Genomic DNA, 18,044 nt, shown 5'->3' on the forward strand with positions numbered 1-18,044 from the left:
CATCTGGGGAGTAGGAGTGGAGCTAGGCACTGCAGGTCCTAGATTAACCTCTACATCACCAGAGGAACAGAGGAGAACATATAAATGTTGTTGTAGAAGTCAGTGTGATGCATATTATCATTATGTCAAATTTAAAATGTTCTCTCCTCCTCTTCAACCCACACAGATTCTCAGAGTGCAAATACCTCACAATGTATCGTTTGAGTTGGGTAAGCCCTKCTACGATCGTTCTCTTATCATTGTAGATAATGTAGCCGTCACACTGCTAWTCCACCACTGGTCTACTCAGCATTATCTGGATAAAGCATGGTGTTTATGTAATCTCTCTGTCTCAGACCGTACCAGACCAGACCTGCTCAGTGAGGAGCAGCAGAAGAAGTTTGTKCAGGATGTCCAGTTGGCTCAGGCCCCAGAGGTGCTGCGACAGCTGGAAGACTTTAGGTGACACACCCACATCCATAGAACCAGCAGTGACCTCYTCAAAATCAGCCATATCTATGGAACCAGTGAAACAGCACCTATTGACTCARCAGTGATAACATTGGGTTAAAATAGTRTCTGCCCTAAACACAAACTCTCTTGTTGATCCCCATACATACGTGTGTACCAACTAGCCCTCAGCGATAATGTCAGACTGATGACAGTTATACAGTGTGAGATGTAKATASTTAAAGGGATACTTCCTGTTGTGCCTCCCTCTCAGGCAGAAGAGGATGATGGGTATGACCCCTAACGCGGCAGAGCTGCTGGAGGTGGAGTCTCACTACCCCACCGATCGTATCCCCATGGAGATGAAGGAGAAGGCCGTGGCAGAGACCCTGCTGGACAAAATGTCTGAGATCCAGTGAGTAGACGGCTGGGGGGGATTATTGACTGTCATAATGCAGTACTACATAACGTATAGCTTTTATGTAACTTTATAGATAAAGGTACAGTCTAATTAGCTAAGTTAAACCTCCCATGGCTTCGTTTGGGGGCAAGTTTAATTTGAATTCAATTAAATYCTMTMTAGTATCATCATGACATCARGGGCCTCTAGACAMRACAGTTCCAGTCCCTCAGCYGACATTTCTAGAATATGGTGCAGAAATACACACATTGACACAACCAGTTCAACACACAGGGACCACTAGGGGGATAGATGGATGATTAAAGACATGGAGGAGAGAGAGTGATTTGGGGAGAAAAGAAAGAGGGACAACAGTGATTGGAACAGAGAGGGTGAAAGGGAGAAGGAGGAGAGGAAGCAGAGGGAGAAGGATAGACTCAGCAAGTGCCACGTTGGCAGGAAGGCTTTCCCCTGGCATGTGGCCAACTGGGGGAGGGGGAGGATGAAGAGGGGGGGGGGAGGAGTAGGGGCAGTGCAGTGTAGTCCGTTCATCTACCTCAGACCCAGTGGCCAGACACAATGAATTAACACTGGAACAAGTGAGGAGGAGAGCAGGAGACAAGCTCTTTAACCTGCAGTGTGAGAGAGAGGATGAAAGAGTGACTAAGAGAGAGACCAACAAAGGAAAGAGGGATATGCCCATTGCATAAGTCCCTTTCTCTGGATACTAGTTTTTTTTTTTTTATTTTTTTTTTTACAGGGACTGTGCACAAATTAATCAACGTTTTCAGTGAAGAGTACCGGTTTTAGCACAGCCGGCTAATTTTCCAACCGCAGTCCCTGGGCAGGTTATTAAAAACAATTACAAATAAGACAATCATTGAGCAAGTGAGCACACGCAGACGCAACATAGGACAAGCAAGACATAGCATACAGACAGAGCAACATAGGACAAGCAAGACATAGCATACAGACAGAGCAACATAGACAAGCAAGACATAGCATACAGACAGAGCACATAGAACAAAAAGCAGTAAGACAAAATTCCTAAAAGCACAAAGTGTTTCCACACCTCACAAGCTACAGACACAGACAACATGGAAAGCGGCAATACACAGCTAGGGATTATGTTCACAAATCTGATTGACCTTTAGCCATGTCTTCATGCATTTTGTAAAAGTGTGATATGTGGTGCAGTTATGTGTGTCTGATGGCAGTGTACTCCAGACATGGGAAGCTCTCAAAGAGAAAGCGGATTTACTAAAGGTGCTATACAGTCACCTCTCATGACAGACCTTGTGGATCTGCTGCCATATGTTTGGGTTTTCTGTTTAACAAAAATACTGAGTGGAGGGGGAGCCAGGCCATTTAGGATCTTGAATACAAGACATGCGTTGGTGTATTGCACAAGATTTCCCCAACTCAGGAGCTCATGCTTTCTGAGGATGTAACAGTGATGATGGCTATTGGGCTTCCTATCAAGCACTTTGAGAGCCTGTTTGTAGACAGACTGAATAGGTTTTAATGTTGTACAGCAAGCTTGGGCCCAACTAGTCAAGCAGTATGTTAAGTGGGGGAGTATCATAAGATTTGAAGTACAGTTTTGCTACCTCTGTAGTCAAACAATTTCGTATAAATCGGAAATTAGCTCGTAATTTGGTTATCTGAATTACCTTTTTTACATGCTTTTTAAAAGAGAGGTTGGAATCAAGTATGATGCCAAGGTACTTAAAATCAGATACCACCTGGAGCTTCTCCCCTGACACATAGACATCTGGCTCAGTAGCATCGTTGCCCTCTTTGTGAAGAACATGCAACACGTTTTTTTCACATTGAGATGCAAACACGAGTCACTGAGCCACTTTGGTAACCTGGACCATTACAGTAGTGAGTTCTTGTGCAGCTTGTTGTTTGCTCTTTGCATGCACATATATCACTGTATCATCTGCATACATTTGAACTTCAGACCCAGTACAGCCAGAAGGCAGATCTTAATGTACAGGCTGAACAGGAGGGGCCCCAGTATTGACCCTTGGGGCAGCACATCATAGCTAAGAGTGGGCGACAGCTCATTGCTCACTCTGACACACTGAGTTCTGCCTTCAAGGTATGATTTCATCCATCTCAAGGCATCGGGGGAAAAGTTGAACTTGGACAATTTTGAAATGAGAATCTCATGGTTAACAGTATCAAAAGCCTTCCTTAGGTCCAGAAACACAGCCCCAACAACGCCCCCTTTGTCCATCTTGGACTTCACATTTTCCAGAAGAAAGCAGTTGGCCGTTTCTGTGGAGTGTTTCGTCTGAAGCCAAACTGCATGGAGTGTAATGTGAAGGGGCTGTTGTTGAGGTTGGCAATCAGTTGTTCTGCTACACACTTTCCAACAACCTTTGACACCACAGGTAGTATAATAATGGGCCTGTAGTTACTCACGTCAGCAGGGTCGCCCGATTTAAAGATGGACGTTATTAGGCCGACTTCCATACTCTTGGAAACACCCAGAGACCAATAGATGTGTTGGTGACCTTAGTAATGGGGTCAATGAGTGACTCTTCGTAGATTTTAAGAAAGGTAGAGTCCAGCCCAAACACATCTTTGGCTTTAGAGTTTTTTAGTGAGCTAATCACCTTGCTCACCTTTGACTCAGAAACCTCCCTTATGATGAAGAGGTTGAGTGTCATTTACTAGCACTGAGCCCAAGAAACCAGTGGAGGGGTTCTGTGTCAGTACCTGACAGAGTCAATAAAGTAGGAATTGAAGGCTATTGCTATTTCGACTGCATCCTGTGTTAGATTGTTATTCACCATGATTTCTAGTCTTTTTGCAGTGTTTGCTATGGTCTTTCCCTGTTAACTTTTTTAGATTCTCCCAGATCAATTTAGAATTTCCCTTTGCTTCACCAATTATGTTAATAAAAAAGTTTGCCTTGGCCTGTCTGATTTCTTTCATCACCTTATTTCTCAACATGGTAACCTACGTCTGTCATGCTCTAATTTGGATCTTCGGACATTTTTTTAGAGCATAATCTCGTTCTTTCATCAATTTCCAGATTTCTCCATTTAGCCAAGGAAGAGTGCTCTTTTGGCCAGGTTTGGATTTGATTTTCTTTAGGAAACCATTTATTGTAGTCTGGATTGTGGATAGGAAAACCTGACAATCAGCTTCCACGTCTGTATAGGACAAGAGATCAGTCCAGTTAATTCCCTTAATTGCGTTTTCAAAATAGTTTAATTCACTCTTAGGTATCTTTAGTTGATCCGGCTTTCTAACAGTAGACAGGTTAAACCTGCTCTTAGAAAGCTTTCTGGCTATAAGTGTCAGATTATGATCAGATAGCCCAGTAACCAATTGAATGATTTAGTCACTCTCTCTGGTTATTACTGAACACCAAATCAATCTGTGCTTTAGAGCAACAAGTCACCCTGGTTGGCCCTTTAACTAGCTGTCAAAGGTATTAGTGATCCGTTTGAGGGTTTTCCTACAAGACTTGTCTTCATAATTAATATTAAAATCCCCCATTTTAAGAATGACCTCTTTCTGTACTACTGTATTGTCAGTGGAGGAAGTATGAAAAGCTTGTCAGCAGGCAGTGTCAAACACATCATGAATTTACTGACTCACAATCAACTCTCTCTGTCTCCTAACTACAAAAGAGTTATTCATTTATTCTGCCCATTTAGATTCACTTACACAATCCTCTGCTCTCCTCGCAATCCCACACTCGCCCTCGTTCAGCCGCTCCCCCGTCTCTCTCCGCCACAACATGGTGACCTCACCACCTCTGTCTCTATTGGTCAGTCAGTGGAATGGAGGGATGGGGAAACCCGGGGAAACCCCTCCCTTTATGTTAATAGAAAAAGAAAAACAGTAGGATCTAATTTCCTATTCTTGCCTGCTGTTGCATCAGACTAAAACACAGTTAAATAGTCATTTCCGCTGTCCTGGAGCATTGTTAGATTTTCCCGCCCACCCTGCAGACAACTCCCAGAGAGCAGCTGTGCCTTGACTTCACACTTAATCTTTTGCAGATAGTTAGACAGCTGATACCTTGCCTTGTGCAGAAAAGCAGATTGGATAGATTTGTACAGATTAGATTTTTGCAGTGTTTTAGTTTAAAAACAATTGTCAATAGTTTCTTGTGCATTGTTTTGGGTGCAGDTTTTAATGCATCTCTCATTGTTTTAGACCTTGTTTTATTTTGTCCCTTTTTTTGTTGGAAAGATCAGAATYTGTTCAGTAGCCTCTGCTCTGAACACAATATCACTGCAGTRAGATTTGAGTTGGATCAGGAGAAGCTTAGTCACTTCAGATTCCACCGTCCCAAAACAGAGTTAAGAATCGGTCGAGAAAGAGCGTTGGAAAATGCCACTCAATCGACAGCGGCGGTAAGTCTACAAACTTGGCAATGTCTGCACTTATCTTTCTCTCTCCATCTCTTTAATATCTATTCATCTCCTCTCTTTCAGTCCCTCCATCGTCGCAGACGAGGAGAAATGGTGAGTTCTGTGTTTCACGGTGCTGTGTGTGTCTGAACCACTTCCGTCAATGTGTGAATGCATGCTAGACATGCTTTGTCCAGCTCCCTGCTTAGATTCATTGATGTTTTAAAGTCCATACATACATGCCTTATATTTATTTGACCTTCTTCCTCAATTAGTTTGTTTTGCTCTATAGTTGTACATTGTGCAGACTTCAGTACTGTTATTGTACGTTGTGCAGACTTCAGTACTGTTATTGTACGTTGTGCAGACTGCAGTCCTCTACGTTGTGCAGACTTTCAGGTACTTGTAAGGTGAACGTTGTGCAGACTTCAGTATGTAGGTGAAGTTGTGTAGACTTCAGTGACTGTAGGTGAACGTTGTGCAGCAACTTCGTAGTAGTAGGTGAAGACGTTGTTTGTTACACTTCAGTATCGTAGGTGAACGTTGTGCTGAGACTGTTAGTGATGAGCGTGCAACTCCGTTGTGAGGTCATTTAGTAGCTCGGTAACTGTAGTGCAACCGTTTGTGACAGGCTTCAGTAATGGGTAGGATGAAACGTTGTGCAAGGCTGTCAGTAATGTAGGTGAACTTTGGCGTTGTGCTTAGGTTCAGTACTGTAGGTGAACGTTGTGCAAACTTCAGTACTGTAGTGTGAACGTTGTGCAGACTTCAGTAACTGTAGGTGCCTAACGTTGTGTAGACTTCAGGTACTGGTAACGGTGAACGTTGTGCAGACTCTCAAGTATGAGGTGAACGTTGTGTAGACTTCATACTGTAGTGTGAACGTTGTGCAGAACTTCAGTACTGTAGGTGAACGTTGTGCAGACTTCAGTACTGGTACTGTGGTAACGTTGTGTAGACTTACCAGTTACGTAGGTGAAGTTGGTAGACTTATATGTAAGGTCACGTTGTGCAGATTCTAAGTACTGTGTAGGTTGAAAGTTGTGCAGACTTCCAGTACTGTAGGTAAACGTTGTGCAGACTTCAGTACTGTAGGTGAACGTTGTGCAAGACTTCAGTACTGTAGTGAACGTTGTGCAGAATCCTTCGAGTACTGGTTTAGGTGTAACGTTGTGGCAGACTTCAGTACTGTAGTAGACGTTGTGCATACTTCAGTACTGTAGGTGAACGTTGTGCAGACTTCAGTACTGTAGGTGAACTGTGTAGATACGTTAGTACTGTAAGGTGAAGTTGTGCAGACTTCAGTACGTAGGTGAACGTTGTGAGCTTACGTATGTAGTGACCGTGTGCAGACTTCAGTACTGTAGGTTGAACGTTGTGCAGACTTCAGTACTGTAGGTGAACGTTGTGCAGACTTCAGTACGTACGTTGTGACCGTGTTGCAGACTTCAGTACTGTAGGTGAACGTTGTGCAGACTTCAGTACTGTAGGTGAACGTTGTGCAGACTTCAGTACTGTAGGTGAACGTTGTGTAGGACTTCAGTACTGTAGGTGATACGTTGTGCAGACTTCAGTACTGTAGGTGAAGTCGTTGTGCAGACTTCAGTACTGTAGGTTGACGTGTGGTCAGACTTCAGTACTGTAAGGTGAACGTTGTGCAGACTTTCAGTACTTGTAGGTGAACGTTTGTGCAACTTAGTACTTGTAGGTGAAACGTTGTGCAGACTTCAGTACTGTAGGTGTAACGTTGTGCAGACTTCAGTACTTGGTTACGTTGTGCAGGCTTCAGTTGTGGTGAACGTTGTGCAGACTTCAGTACTGTAAGGTGAACGTTGATGCAGACTGTCAGTAATGTAGGTGAACGTTGTTGCAGACTTCAGTACTGTATAGGTGAACGTTGTGGCAGGACTTCAGTAACTGTAGGTGAACGTTGTGCAGGCTTCAGTACTGTAGGTGACGTTGTGCAGCTCTCAGTAGACTTGTAAGTATGAGTGAACAGTTGTGCAGCTTAGTAATGTAGGTGTAACGTTGGAATTCTAGGAAACGTTCGTAACTGTAGGTGAACGTTGTGGCAGACTATCAGTAGTAGGTGAACGTTGTGCAGACTTCAGTACTGTAGGTGAACGTTGTGCAGCACTTCAGTACTGTAGGCTGACGTTGTGGCAAGTTCAGTACTGTAGGTGAACGTTGTGCAAGACTTCAGTAACTAGTAGGTGAACGTTGTGCAGCCACATTCAGTAGTAAGGTGAACGTTGTGCAGACTTCAGTACTGTAGGTGAACGTTGTGCAGACTTCAGTACTGTAGGTGAACGTTGTGCAGACTTATATGTGGTATGTGTGTTCAGTACTGTTGTGCAGACTCAGTACTGTAGGTGAACGTTGTGGAGACTTAGTTCGTAGGGAAACGTTGTGCAGACTTCAGTACTGTAGGGAACGTTGTGCAGACTTCAGTACTGTAGAGTGAACGTTGTGCAGAGCTTCAGTACTATGTGAAGATTGTGCGGTTATGTATAACGGTTGTGGCAGACTTAGTATGTGTACAGTGGCAGCTTCAGTACTGTTAGGTGTACGTTGTGCAGACTTCAGTACTGTTAGGTGAACGTTGTGCAGACTTCAGTACTGTATGGGAACCGTTGTGCAGACTTCAGTACTGTAGTGAACGTTTGCAGACTTCAGTACTGTAGGTTGACGTTGTGCAGACTTCAGTACTGTAGGTGACTTGTAGTTCAGTATGTTAGTTGAACGTGTGCAGACTTCAGTACTGTAGGTGAACGTTGTGCTCAGACTTCAGTACTTGTAGGTAACGTTGTGTGCAGGACTTCAGTACTGTAGGTGAAGTTGTGCAGCTTCAGTACTGTAGGGTGAACGTTTGTGTCATGTTGCAGCTTCTGTAGGTTGAACGTTGTGAGAGATTCAGTACTATGTAGGTGAGTTGTGCAGACTTCAGTACTGTAGTGTGACGTTGTATGCAGACTTCATTATGTAGGTGAAGCGTTGTGGATTCAGTACTGTAGGTGACGTTGTCGACTTCAGTACTGTAGGTGAACGTTGTGCAGTTCAGTACTGTAGGGAATGTTATTCGTACGTTGTGCAGGACTTCAGTACTGAAGGTACGTGTGCAGACTTCAGTACTGTAGGGAAGTTGTGCAGCTTCAGTACTGTAGGTGAACGTTGTCAGGCTTCAGTACTGTAGGTGAACGTTGTGCGCTAGTATTTGTTAGTGACGTTGTGCAGCTTCAGTACTGTAGGTGACGTTGTGGCAGGACTTCAAGTACTGTTATGTAGAGTTGTGCAGACTTCAGTACTGTAGGTGAACGTTGTGCAGACTTCAGTACTGTAGGATGAACGTTGTGTAGACTTCAGTACTGTATGGTGACGTTGTGCAGGCTTCAGTACTGTAGATGACGTTGTGCAGGACTTCAGTACTAGTATGGTACGTTGTGCATTCATACTGTGATGACGTTGTGCAGACTTCAGTACTGTAGTACGTGTGCGACTTCAGTACGTTGTAACGTTGTGCAGACTTAGATACTGTAGGTAACGTTGTGCAGACTTCAGTACTGTTAGTTGAGTTGTGCAGTTAGTACTGTAGGTGAACGTGTGCAGGTTCAGTACTGTGGTGACGTTGTGCAGACTTCAGTACTGTATATTGTACGTTGTGCGACTGCACTCTGTTATGTACGTTGTCGACTGCAGTCCTGTTATTGTAGTTGTGCAGACTGCAGACTGTTATTGTACGTTGTGCAGACTGCAGGACTGTTATTGTACGTTGTGGCAGACTGCAGATCTATAGTTGCATTACTTTTGCCATAAATGTCATTCTGTAGCTGTGTAGACTGACTTGGTTTATGGTCTTATGGCCTCAGTTTGAAAAGCTCTCGCATTTTCCCTCTCAAGCTCCTCTTTCTACTCCTCCTTTCTCTTCTTGTAAACTTCAACTCTCCACCCCGCATCACCAGCCTTTCTCATCTCAACCCCACCCCTTTTCTCATCTCAACCCCATTTCTCATCTCAACCCCAGCCCTTTTCTCATCTCAACCCAGCTTTTTCTACTCAACCCACCCTTTTCATCATATCAACCCCACCCCTTTTCTCATTCAACCACCCGTTTTCTCATCTCATCCCCCACCTTCTCCATCACTCAACCCCCCAACCTTTCTAGTCAACCCTTTCTCTCTCAAACCCCCCATTCTCACCGAACAACCCCTTTTCTCATTTCAACCCCACCTTCTCATCCTCTCCCCTTTTCTCATCTCACCCCACCCTTTTCTCATCTCATCCCCACCCCACCCTTTTTCATCTTCAACCCCCCTTTCTCATTCTCAACCCCACCCTTTTTCTTTCAACCCCCCCTTTTTTCAATCTGCAACACACCGTTTGTTCTCATCTCTACACACTTTTCTCGATCATCAACCCCACCTTTTCCTCATTTCAACCCACCCCTCAGCTCCGTCTCTTTCAAGCCGGTTTTTTATTTACAGCTCATGCTTTTGCATCCTCTATAATAGTGTATCATTACTGTTTCTATTGCAATGCCAATATATATGCATTTATACAGTATGYACTTTCATCATCACTAACTTTACAGAGATCTCGCTCTCCCTCCCTCTCTCTCGTCCTCCAGTTCGTCGATCTTTGCAGCAGTGGCCTTCTACATGAAGCACCTAGGAGTGAAGTCCAGAGTAGCTGACAGTAAGAAGTCCAGAGGGTTCTTCAGGAGACCCCTTGGGAAGGTGAGTCAGTTTGTCTGTCTGTCTGGTTGGCAGCTAGCTGGACTCCACGGTCCACAGTCCATACCACACCAACCTATCCAGTATTATTAGACTGTTCTTGTCATAATGCGCTCTCTCTTTGTCTCTCTTCCTCCATCTCCATCTCAGAATAAGAAGAGTGAGGAGTCCACTAAATCTAAACCGAAGGGGGGTTTTCCCAACATCCTCAGCGCCGCCGGTGGCTGGATTGCTGGCAGCAGTACGTACCAGTAGTATCATAATATGAGATGAGATTGTACTTTATCAATACCCAAGGGGAAATKAGTTTGTCTTCCCTACATCGTTAAAAAACAACACAAAAATACTTACAGTAAATACATACTGCATACACTACTAAATACATATGCATACTGAAGGTACAGAGTATAAGCTATGTCAGGTGTTTGATTATCGTTCGCCATCTAAAAGTGGGTCTACCAGAATGACCGTAGTGCCTGTATAAGCCAAAGTCTTTGTAGAATTAAAAAGAACCCGTTGTCTTGCCCTGTGTTCTTCTTTCAGCTGAGGTCAAACTTCCTAAAGTGGAGGCTGAAGGTACCACCGTCTGGCTCTTTCATCTCCTCTTCCCCACCCCTTTATCTCTAGAATGGTTTAGTCCTTACTAATCAACCCCAATGCATGTTTGCATGTACCAAATCAAACCCGGAAGGGGATCTGAGGGGAATGCMGAGTTTTTKATTTGTTGACTTGCTGTTTTGCGTCTAGGTGTAGATTATATGGCATGATCTGTAATCACTGGTGTTTTGATAGATGGACTGACCACATACACACACACGCTAGAGATTGGGCGAAAAAACGAAAATCTGTGATTTTGCTATACAATGTTCCTGTAGATTGTTCTAAAAGTGTTATTTGGTCAACGGTAATAGCCTATGCGTTATGTTGATTCCTGCAGAAATTTGACGTTTGGTGCAACTTTGAAATGTGATGTTTGGAGAAACGCGGATAACCATCAGAATCTGACGTCAAATTGGTAAAACCTTGAGCTCTTGTTGTACATCAAGTATTCTAGGCCTAGCGCTGGAAAGTTGTTGTAGGATGTTAGCCTAGGTAGATTAATCAATTAGCCTACATTTACTGATAGATGAATCAAATAGCCTACTTGTCTATATAGCAACAATATCACTAGCTTAGTGTTTTGAGTTCCCACCGCCATCTCAGTTGACTTACTTGGCACTGGAACTAAATGGTCAAAAGCCCTCCCGCTAATGTAAAGTAGCCTAACTGTCCCTTTAAAACGTTTAGTTTTATTGTTGTAGGCTATGTATTGTTATCGAGCAAAATAGTTACATTCATCACATTATCACATTATCGTCCATCTCGCCCAGCTCTAGCACCTCCCCCAAACATAATTTATTGCTGATTTATCATTATCGAAACAATTGGTCAATTTAACACGACATGGATTTTTGTCCATCTCGCCCAGCTCTCTCTCTCTCACACACACACACGGTCAGTCTGTTGTAGGGTTGTGAACATAGGCACTAAACTGTCCCCACCCTGAGAATGATTAACCCTCCTCTCTCACCACAGATCGACTGACTGCCCTATACTCATCCTGTCTGTCTCTGTCTGTTTCTCTCTCTCATGGTCTCTCATGGTCTCTCATGGTCTGTCATGGTCTCTCATGGTCTCTCATGGTCTCTCATGGAAATTACTGACTGTTTTGACTCTTTTTTTTCTCAATGTCATCCCTTTTACCATCTATTTCTCTACTCTCTCTCTTTCTCTCTCTCTCAGTGGATAAAGAGAAGGTGAATCAGGAGCGTAAGGTTCCCAGCAGCCTCGTCCCCTCTCGAGGCTCCTCCTCAGACTGTATATCTTGTACGTGCGCAGACTTCAGTACTGTAGGTACGTGCGCAGCTATTAGTGTACTGTCGACTCAGACTGTGGTAACTTGTGCTGGTAAAGTTGTGCAGACTTCAGTACTGTAGTTTGACGGTTGTGCTAGACTTCAGTCTGGTAGTATGTCGACGTCTGTGCGAGACATTCAGATACTGTCGTAAGATTGAGCTTGTATGCAGAACTTTGCAGAGCTCTATGTGTATTGGTACGTGTGCACGCTTCAGTACTGTCCATGCGTTCGTGTGCAATTCTAGTACTGTTATGGTGAACGCTTTGTGCAGACTTAGTACTGTACGACCGTGTCGCAGCTTCACGTACGTGTATCATGACGTCCTTGCCAGACTTCAGTACTTAGTTGGTTACGTTGTGCTAGACTTCAGTACCTCTAGTTGTACACGTGATGCGACGTCATACAGGACCTCGTATTCAGCCGCGCATTCAGATGCAACGACTTCTCCAGTACTGTCGTTCTGTAACCCGCTAACACTAGCACGCATGTGCAACAGACTTCCAGTAACTGTAGTTGTAACGCTTTGTGCAGACTGCCAGTCACTTGTGTTGACAAGCATTAGTGACAGCATTCGCAACAGCTACCGGATTAGTAGTACGTTGTGCAGAATCTGCCATACTGTACGTGGCTCAGACTTCCGTTACTGTACGTTGTGTCAGACTCACGCTACCATGTACGTACTCATGTTGCAGACTCGACTCAAGTCCGCTGTTAACGTTGATGCAACTGCAGTCCTCTAACAGTTGTGCAGACTGCAGTCTTCATACAGTCTGCAGACTTCCACAGTTACTTGATCTATACTGAGTACATCTGTGCAGAACTTCATACATCACTGTAGGTCGGGTTCGTACGTCCTGGCAAGAACTTCCATCACAGCCCAACACCACCCTACACGATCACATAACTCGCGTCTTAAGACTACTGTACCCGTTGTAGCGCCGACCCAACCTTCTCAGCTACCCTGTGTACGATAGACCGATTGTGCACGACTTCAGGCTCACATACCCACTATGTATATCGCGATTTGCTAATCGTTCACACGAACCACGTAACCAATACAGTAAAGAACAGCACACCTACTCCAGTTTGTCCCGTCTATGCACGTTCCTCGACTCTGACGCAGCACCTGGTCACAGTAACTGCATCTCTAATGTGTACGGTATATAGCGCAGACTCCACACCACGATCGACAACATTCATCCTGTTCAATGCTAGTACGTGTTGCCGCACGTCAACCTTCACCCAATCAAGTCACCTGTACCGCTACCTCCTACGCTTGCGCACCAGAACGACTTCCAGCGGGCGCCACCACGACCAACCACGGAGCGACACGCGAGAAGACCCCACCAGCCCGAGCGCCGCCCGGAGGCAGCCCCACCCACCCACCCCCCACGACCACCCAGCAACACAACAAAGAAACCACTCAACACGCCGCTACAGGACACGTCTAGATAGTAGCGCCAGTAGGTAGCACTGAAAAAAGAACACTGGACTGGTACTTAGGCGTTCAGCCACGAACACACCAGAACAAGGGACGCAACCACATCAACCCGACAACCTCGACCCACATGCTTCTACCGATGCTCAAGCGACAAACGGCGCAGAGGGCGAGCGGCGCCCGGAGAGCCACACAAGGACGACCAAGGCGCAGGAGACCAGGAGACACAACAGACCGGACGCCACCGAACCACCAGGAAAAAAAACGATCCCGCAGCCCGGAGCACACGGCACCGAAGCACAAAACCGCCCGACACACTGCACGCCGAATCACGAACCAAACAGACAAACGCACCATCGAGACCCAGACCAGAATCAGCAATACCAAAGCGCAAGAACCGAAAATACAGAGCACCGCAGCCACCAGGAACCCTGACACCTAAGGCATCACCAAATACACGAACAATCCTCAACCCACACCCAGTCACACCACCCACTCCCTCACAAGCCTGACCCGAATACACACACCTCCATCTTGCAGCACCCACCAGACTCTCCTCGTTTGCTCACCCCCGCCGGGAATCATCCCCACTCACCACTCAAGCGCACAACAACGTCATCGTCAGTCCACCGATGCGAGCGAGATCTGGCCAGGCGGCCCTCTGCTACCCCCTCAGCATTCCGCATACGCCTTCCCGACCAGCGAATCCCCTCGCCAGCCGCCCAACACAACCCAGCCCTTCACTGCTAAACTCGACACACCCGCATCGTCTGACTCGCCCGCCTCACAGCCAGCCTCGCGCCAAAGACTCGCCCAGCCACGCTACCTAGCAATGAACAAACCGTAACCGCCAGCCACGAAACTCGCATCCCAAACGCTTCGGGGCGCACGAACTCAGGCACAACCCACGAACAAAGAACACTGCCGCAAACGAACACCATACACACAACAACAACCCACACCCACCAGGCCAATCACACCGCGACCCAACGGAAAACCACACAAACCGACTAAGACAGACCCCTCACAACATCTTCAAATACTGTAAACCACGAGATAACATAAGTGCGACAGTCCGACACATATATCCGCCAGTAACTGACCCCAGCACGCATAAAACTGTAACCGCTGCCGACAGGAACTTCAATAACTGCTTCAATGTTGGTGTGGCATGGGTTTACGCCGCAGAGTGCGCAAGACAATATCACTATTTCCCCTGTTATTAGGTCCCGTCTGCAGTGTGTATCGGCAGTGACCAGCCAGACTGCCCAGAGGGGACTCGTGACTATTGTACGCGGGTGGATGACACAGTTCGACTCGCCAGACTATTGTAACTCGAATTTAGTGTGCTATTGCTCCCTGTGTAACCGGTGGCGCCAGAGAGCTGCGCACTTCTGACCACTAATCAGTTGGATCCTACTGCGATTGCTGGCGGGAGACGCTTCCGGGGGCGGAAGGTCACTGTTACTTGCCGCGTAGCGACCGGTGGACGCGGGAGCACACGCGCGCCGCCAGGACAGAGCCAGCCCCGTAGACTATGGTCAGAATTTGTCTTCAGCGTATCCGTGCGCATTATGGATTCCTGTAACCAGAGGAACTTGATTTAGCATGGGAACGTGCCGCCTAGACCAGGACCTGTCCCTATTGCTACCGTTGTGCACGAACGTTATCCGGCGGAGGACGTCAGCTACTGGGGCTAGACACTTGGGCTACGCTTCGTCGCAGACTATTTTCAGTCAACGTGATTCGCGATTTAGCTGGGGACGTTGCTGCAACCTGGCAGGTCCACACGACCTGTCGTTATGCTACGTTTATGACAGACTGGGCCTAAGGGCACTGTAGGTAGATTGCGTGGACACAGCCTTCTGCGAAACGTAGCGAGCATGCCAAGACACATGTGCCTCGCAAGGAACTGCGACATGGGACCTCTGTTATTGTCTGGGGTACTGGGTCTTTGTGGCAGCACCAGCATGGCCGGAACTGTCAGTTACGCATCAGCTCAAGCAGGGACGAAGGCCTACCCTGTGTGGAGGTAAGTGTGAGGACACGGTACACGCCCGAACATGCTCATGATTCGCGCAGTACTCGCGTGCGACGGTGGGCCACCCACGTTTTAGAGGTTCATGCATGGTGTAAAGACACGTTCGACGCAGATAGACTTACCGATGTGTACCCATGATGGTACTAGGCTTGTACCGTTCACCGGGTCAGACTCGTACGCGTCGAGGACGCAGCATCGGGCATTAGGATATGGGGTGAACTTGTTGGTACGTCGACGCGACCACGATTCTTCCAAGTACGTTGTAAAGTCTGGTGACACGTTGTCTAAGGCGTCAATCGGTACTGGCTGCCAGCAAGCGTTAAGTCTTTCAATGTCGCTACACTGGTTCTAACGTATGCAGGATCTTACTGCTCACTCTGACCCAGTCAAGCTGTAGTACCTCGGTAGTATCTATTACTGCGCCTGTGCTTACGACACGTTCGCGCGAGACTTCCAGTTACTGCGTTATCTGCTACGTCTCCTAGCGCGCACTTCCATTAACTAACCATTGCTAGCTTTTATGTTTGCGCGTACACCCAGTTCATGTGGACTGCTCCGTGCAATGCACTGTGGTGGTCGACAGTGTTGGTTCATCGTTGTGTCAAGGGACTTGTTTCGCAGCTGCCACTTACCTGTTGATCATATGTACACGATTGTGCAAACATTCGGAAGTAACTCTGTGTCTTGTCAGATAATGGCGGGTGCCGCACCCCACGTTAGCCGCTTCGCAAGACCCACGATTCCCTGTTATTGATGAGACTCGTGTTTGCTGCATGGGACTGCAGGACTGTATATTGTACCCGGTTGGCGCAGCACTTCACAAGTACCCTCTTGTCTAGTCTACGTCTCGCGCACGGTACATTCCTGCACATACCTCTAGTAGTTGGTCACGCTTGCTCAGCAGACCCGCTCAAGTCGTGTATACACTGTCAACGCTTCGCCACGGGCGGGATACGGGCGAGTGTGCGACTCTCAGGACTGTTACTATGGTACGTTCGTGCGACCAGTACTGTGTGCAGACCATTTACTCGTTATTGTACGATCGTGCGACTTCCAGACTAATATATTGTACGTTGTGGCCGAACTTCACAGTTACTGTTATGTACGCTTGTAGCCAACGGACCTTGCATACTGTATTGTAACGCTTGTGCAGACCTTCAGTCTGCTTATTCGTACGTTTGCAGACTCTTAGTTATTGCACGTTGTTCAGTTCCGTATGTTAGGTAGGGTGCAATTCGTCTGGTTGTACGTTGTATCGTACTGTATTGTACGTGTAGACTGCAGTACGTTACTTGTACGTTTGTGAGACTGCGAGTATGCTTCATTGTACGTTGCTGTCAGACTGCAGAGCTGTTATTGTACGTTGTGAGTGCACTGCTAGTCTTTTCAGACTACAGTACTGTATTGCGGTTTGCGCAGACTGCAGTCGTACTAGTATGCATATACCTTTGCCCATCAATGGTCATTACTGTACTGATGACCTTTAGACTGCACTTGGGTTCTATTGTTCTTAGTCGAGACCTCAGTTGAAAAAGCTCTATGCATCTATTCCTGTCTCAAAGCCTCACTCTTTCATACTCCTCATTTCCTCTCTGGTAAACTTCCAACTCTCACACCACGTATCACCCCAGCCTTTCATTCTCAACCCCACCCCTTTTCTCATCTCAACCCCACCCTCTTTCTCATCTCAACCCACCCCTTTTCTCATCTCAACCCCACCCCTTTTCTCATCTCAACCACACCCCTACTCTCCGTCTTTTTCACCCTGTCTTTTATTTACAGCTCATGCTTTAGCATCCTCTATAATAGTGTATCATTACTGTTTCTATTGCAATGCCAATATATATGCATTATATACAGTATGGTACTTTCATCATCACACTAACTTTACAGAAGTCTCGCTCTCCCTCTCTCTCGTCCTCCAGTTCGTCGATCTTTGCAGCAGTGCCTTCTACATGAAGCACCTAGAGTGAAGTCCAGAGTAGCTGACAGTAAGAAGTCCAGAGGTTCTTCAGGAGACCCCTTGGGAAGGTGAGTCTGTCTGTCTGGTTGGCAGCTAGCTGGACTCCCGGTCCACAGTCCATACCACACCCAGCCATCCATATTATTAGACTGTTCTTGTCATAATGCGCTCTCTCTTTGCTCTCTTCCTCCATCTCACCTGAATAAGAAGAGTGAGGAGTCACTAAATCTAAACCCGAAGGGGGGTTTTCCACCATCCTCAGCGCCGCCGGTGGCTGGATTGCTGGCAGCAGTACGTACCGTAGTATCATAATATGGATGAGATGATGTACATTTATCAATACCCAAGGGGAAATAGTTTGTCTTCCCTACATCGTTAAAAAAACACACAAAATACAATACAGAAATACACTAACATACTACTCTACTAATACACTATGCATACTGAGGTACACGAGTGATGAATAGTACTATGTCAGTGTTGATTATCGTTCGCCATCTAAAAGTGGGTCTACCAGAATGACCGTAGTGCCTGTATAACGCCAAAGTCTTTGTAGAAATTAAAAAGAACCCGTTGTCTTGCCCGGTGTTCTTCTTTCAGCTGAGGTCAAACTTCCTAAAGTGGAGGCTGAAGGTACCACCGTCTGGCTCTTTCATCTCCTCTTCCCCACCCCTTTATCTCTAGATGGTTTAGTCCTTACTAATCAACCCCCATGCTGTTGCATGTACCAAATCAAACCCGGAAGGGGATCTGAGGGGAATGCC

The 18,044-nt window shown here is 46.3% G+C and overlaps 1 protein-coding gene across 1 annotated transcript in view; it reads left to right on the forward strand.

Moving 5' to 3' along the window:
• Positions 1-18,044, forward strand: part of arhgef1 (Rho guanine nucleotide exchange factor (GEF) 1) — a 39,183-nt gene that overhangs the window by 3,707 nt on the left and 17,432 nt on the right. Inside the window, 7 exon segments of the mRNA XM_070443886.1 lie at positions 167-209; positions 336-441; positions 704-844; positions 5,296-5,325; positions 9,836-9,944; positions 10,092-10,182; positions 10,485-10,517. Coding sequence (XP_070299987.1) covers positions 167-209; positions 336-441; positions 704-844; positions 5,296-5,325; positions 9,836-9,944; positions 10,092-10,182; positions 10,485-10,517 — 553 coding nt within the window.

Source organism: Salvelinus sp. IW2-2015, linkage group LG6.1 (genome assembly GCF_002910315.2).
Source record: "Salvelinus sp. IW2-2015 linkage group LG6.1, ASM291031v2, whole genome shotgun sequence".
In the NCBI taxonomy this organism is placed as follows: domain Eukaryota; kingdom Metazoa; phylum Chordata; class Actinopteri; order Salmoniformes; family Salmonidae; genus Salvelinus; species Salvelinus sp. IW2-2015.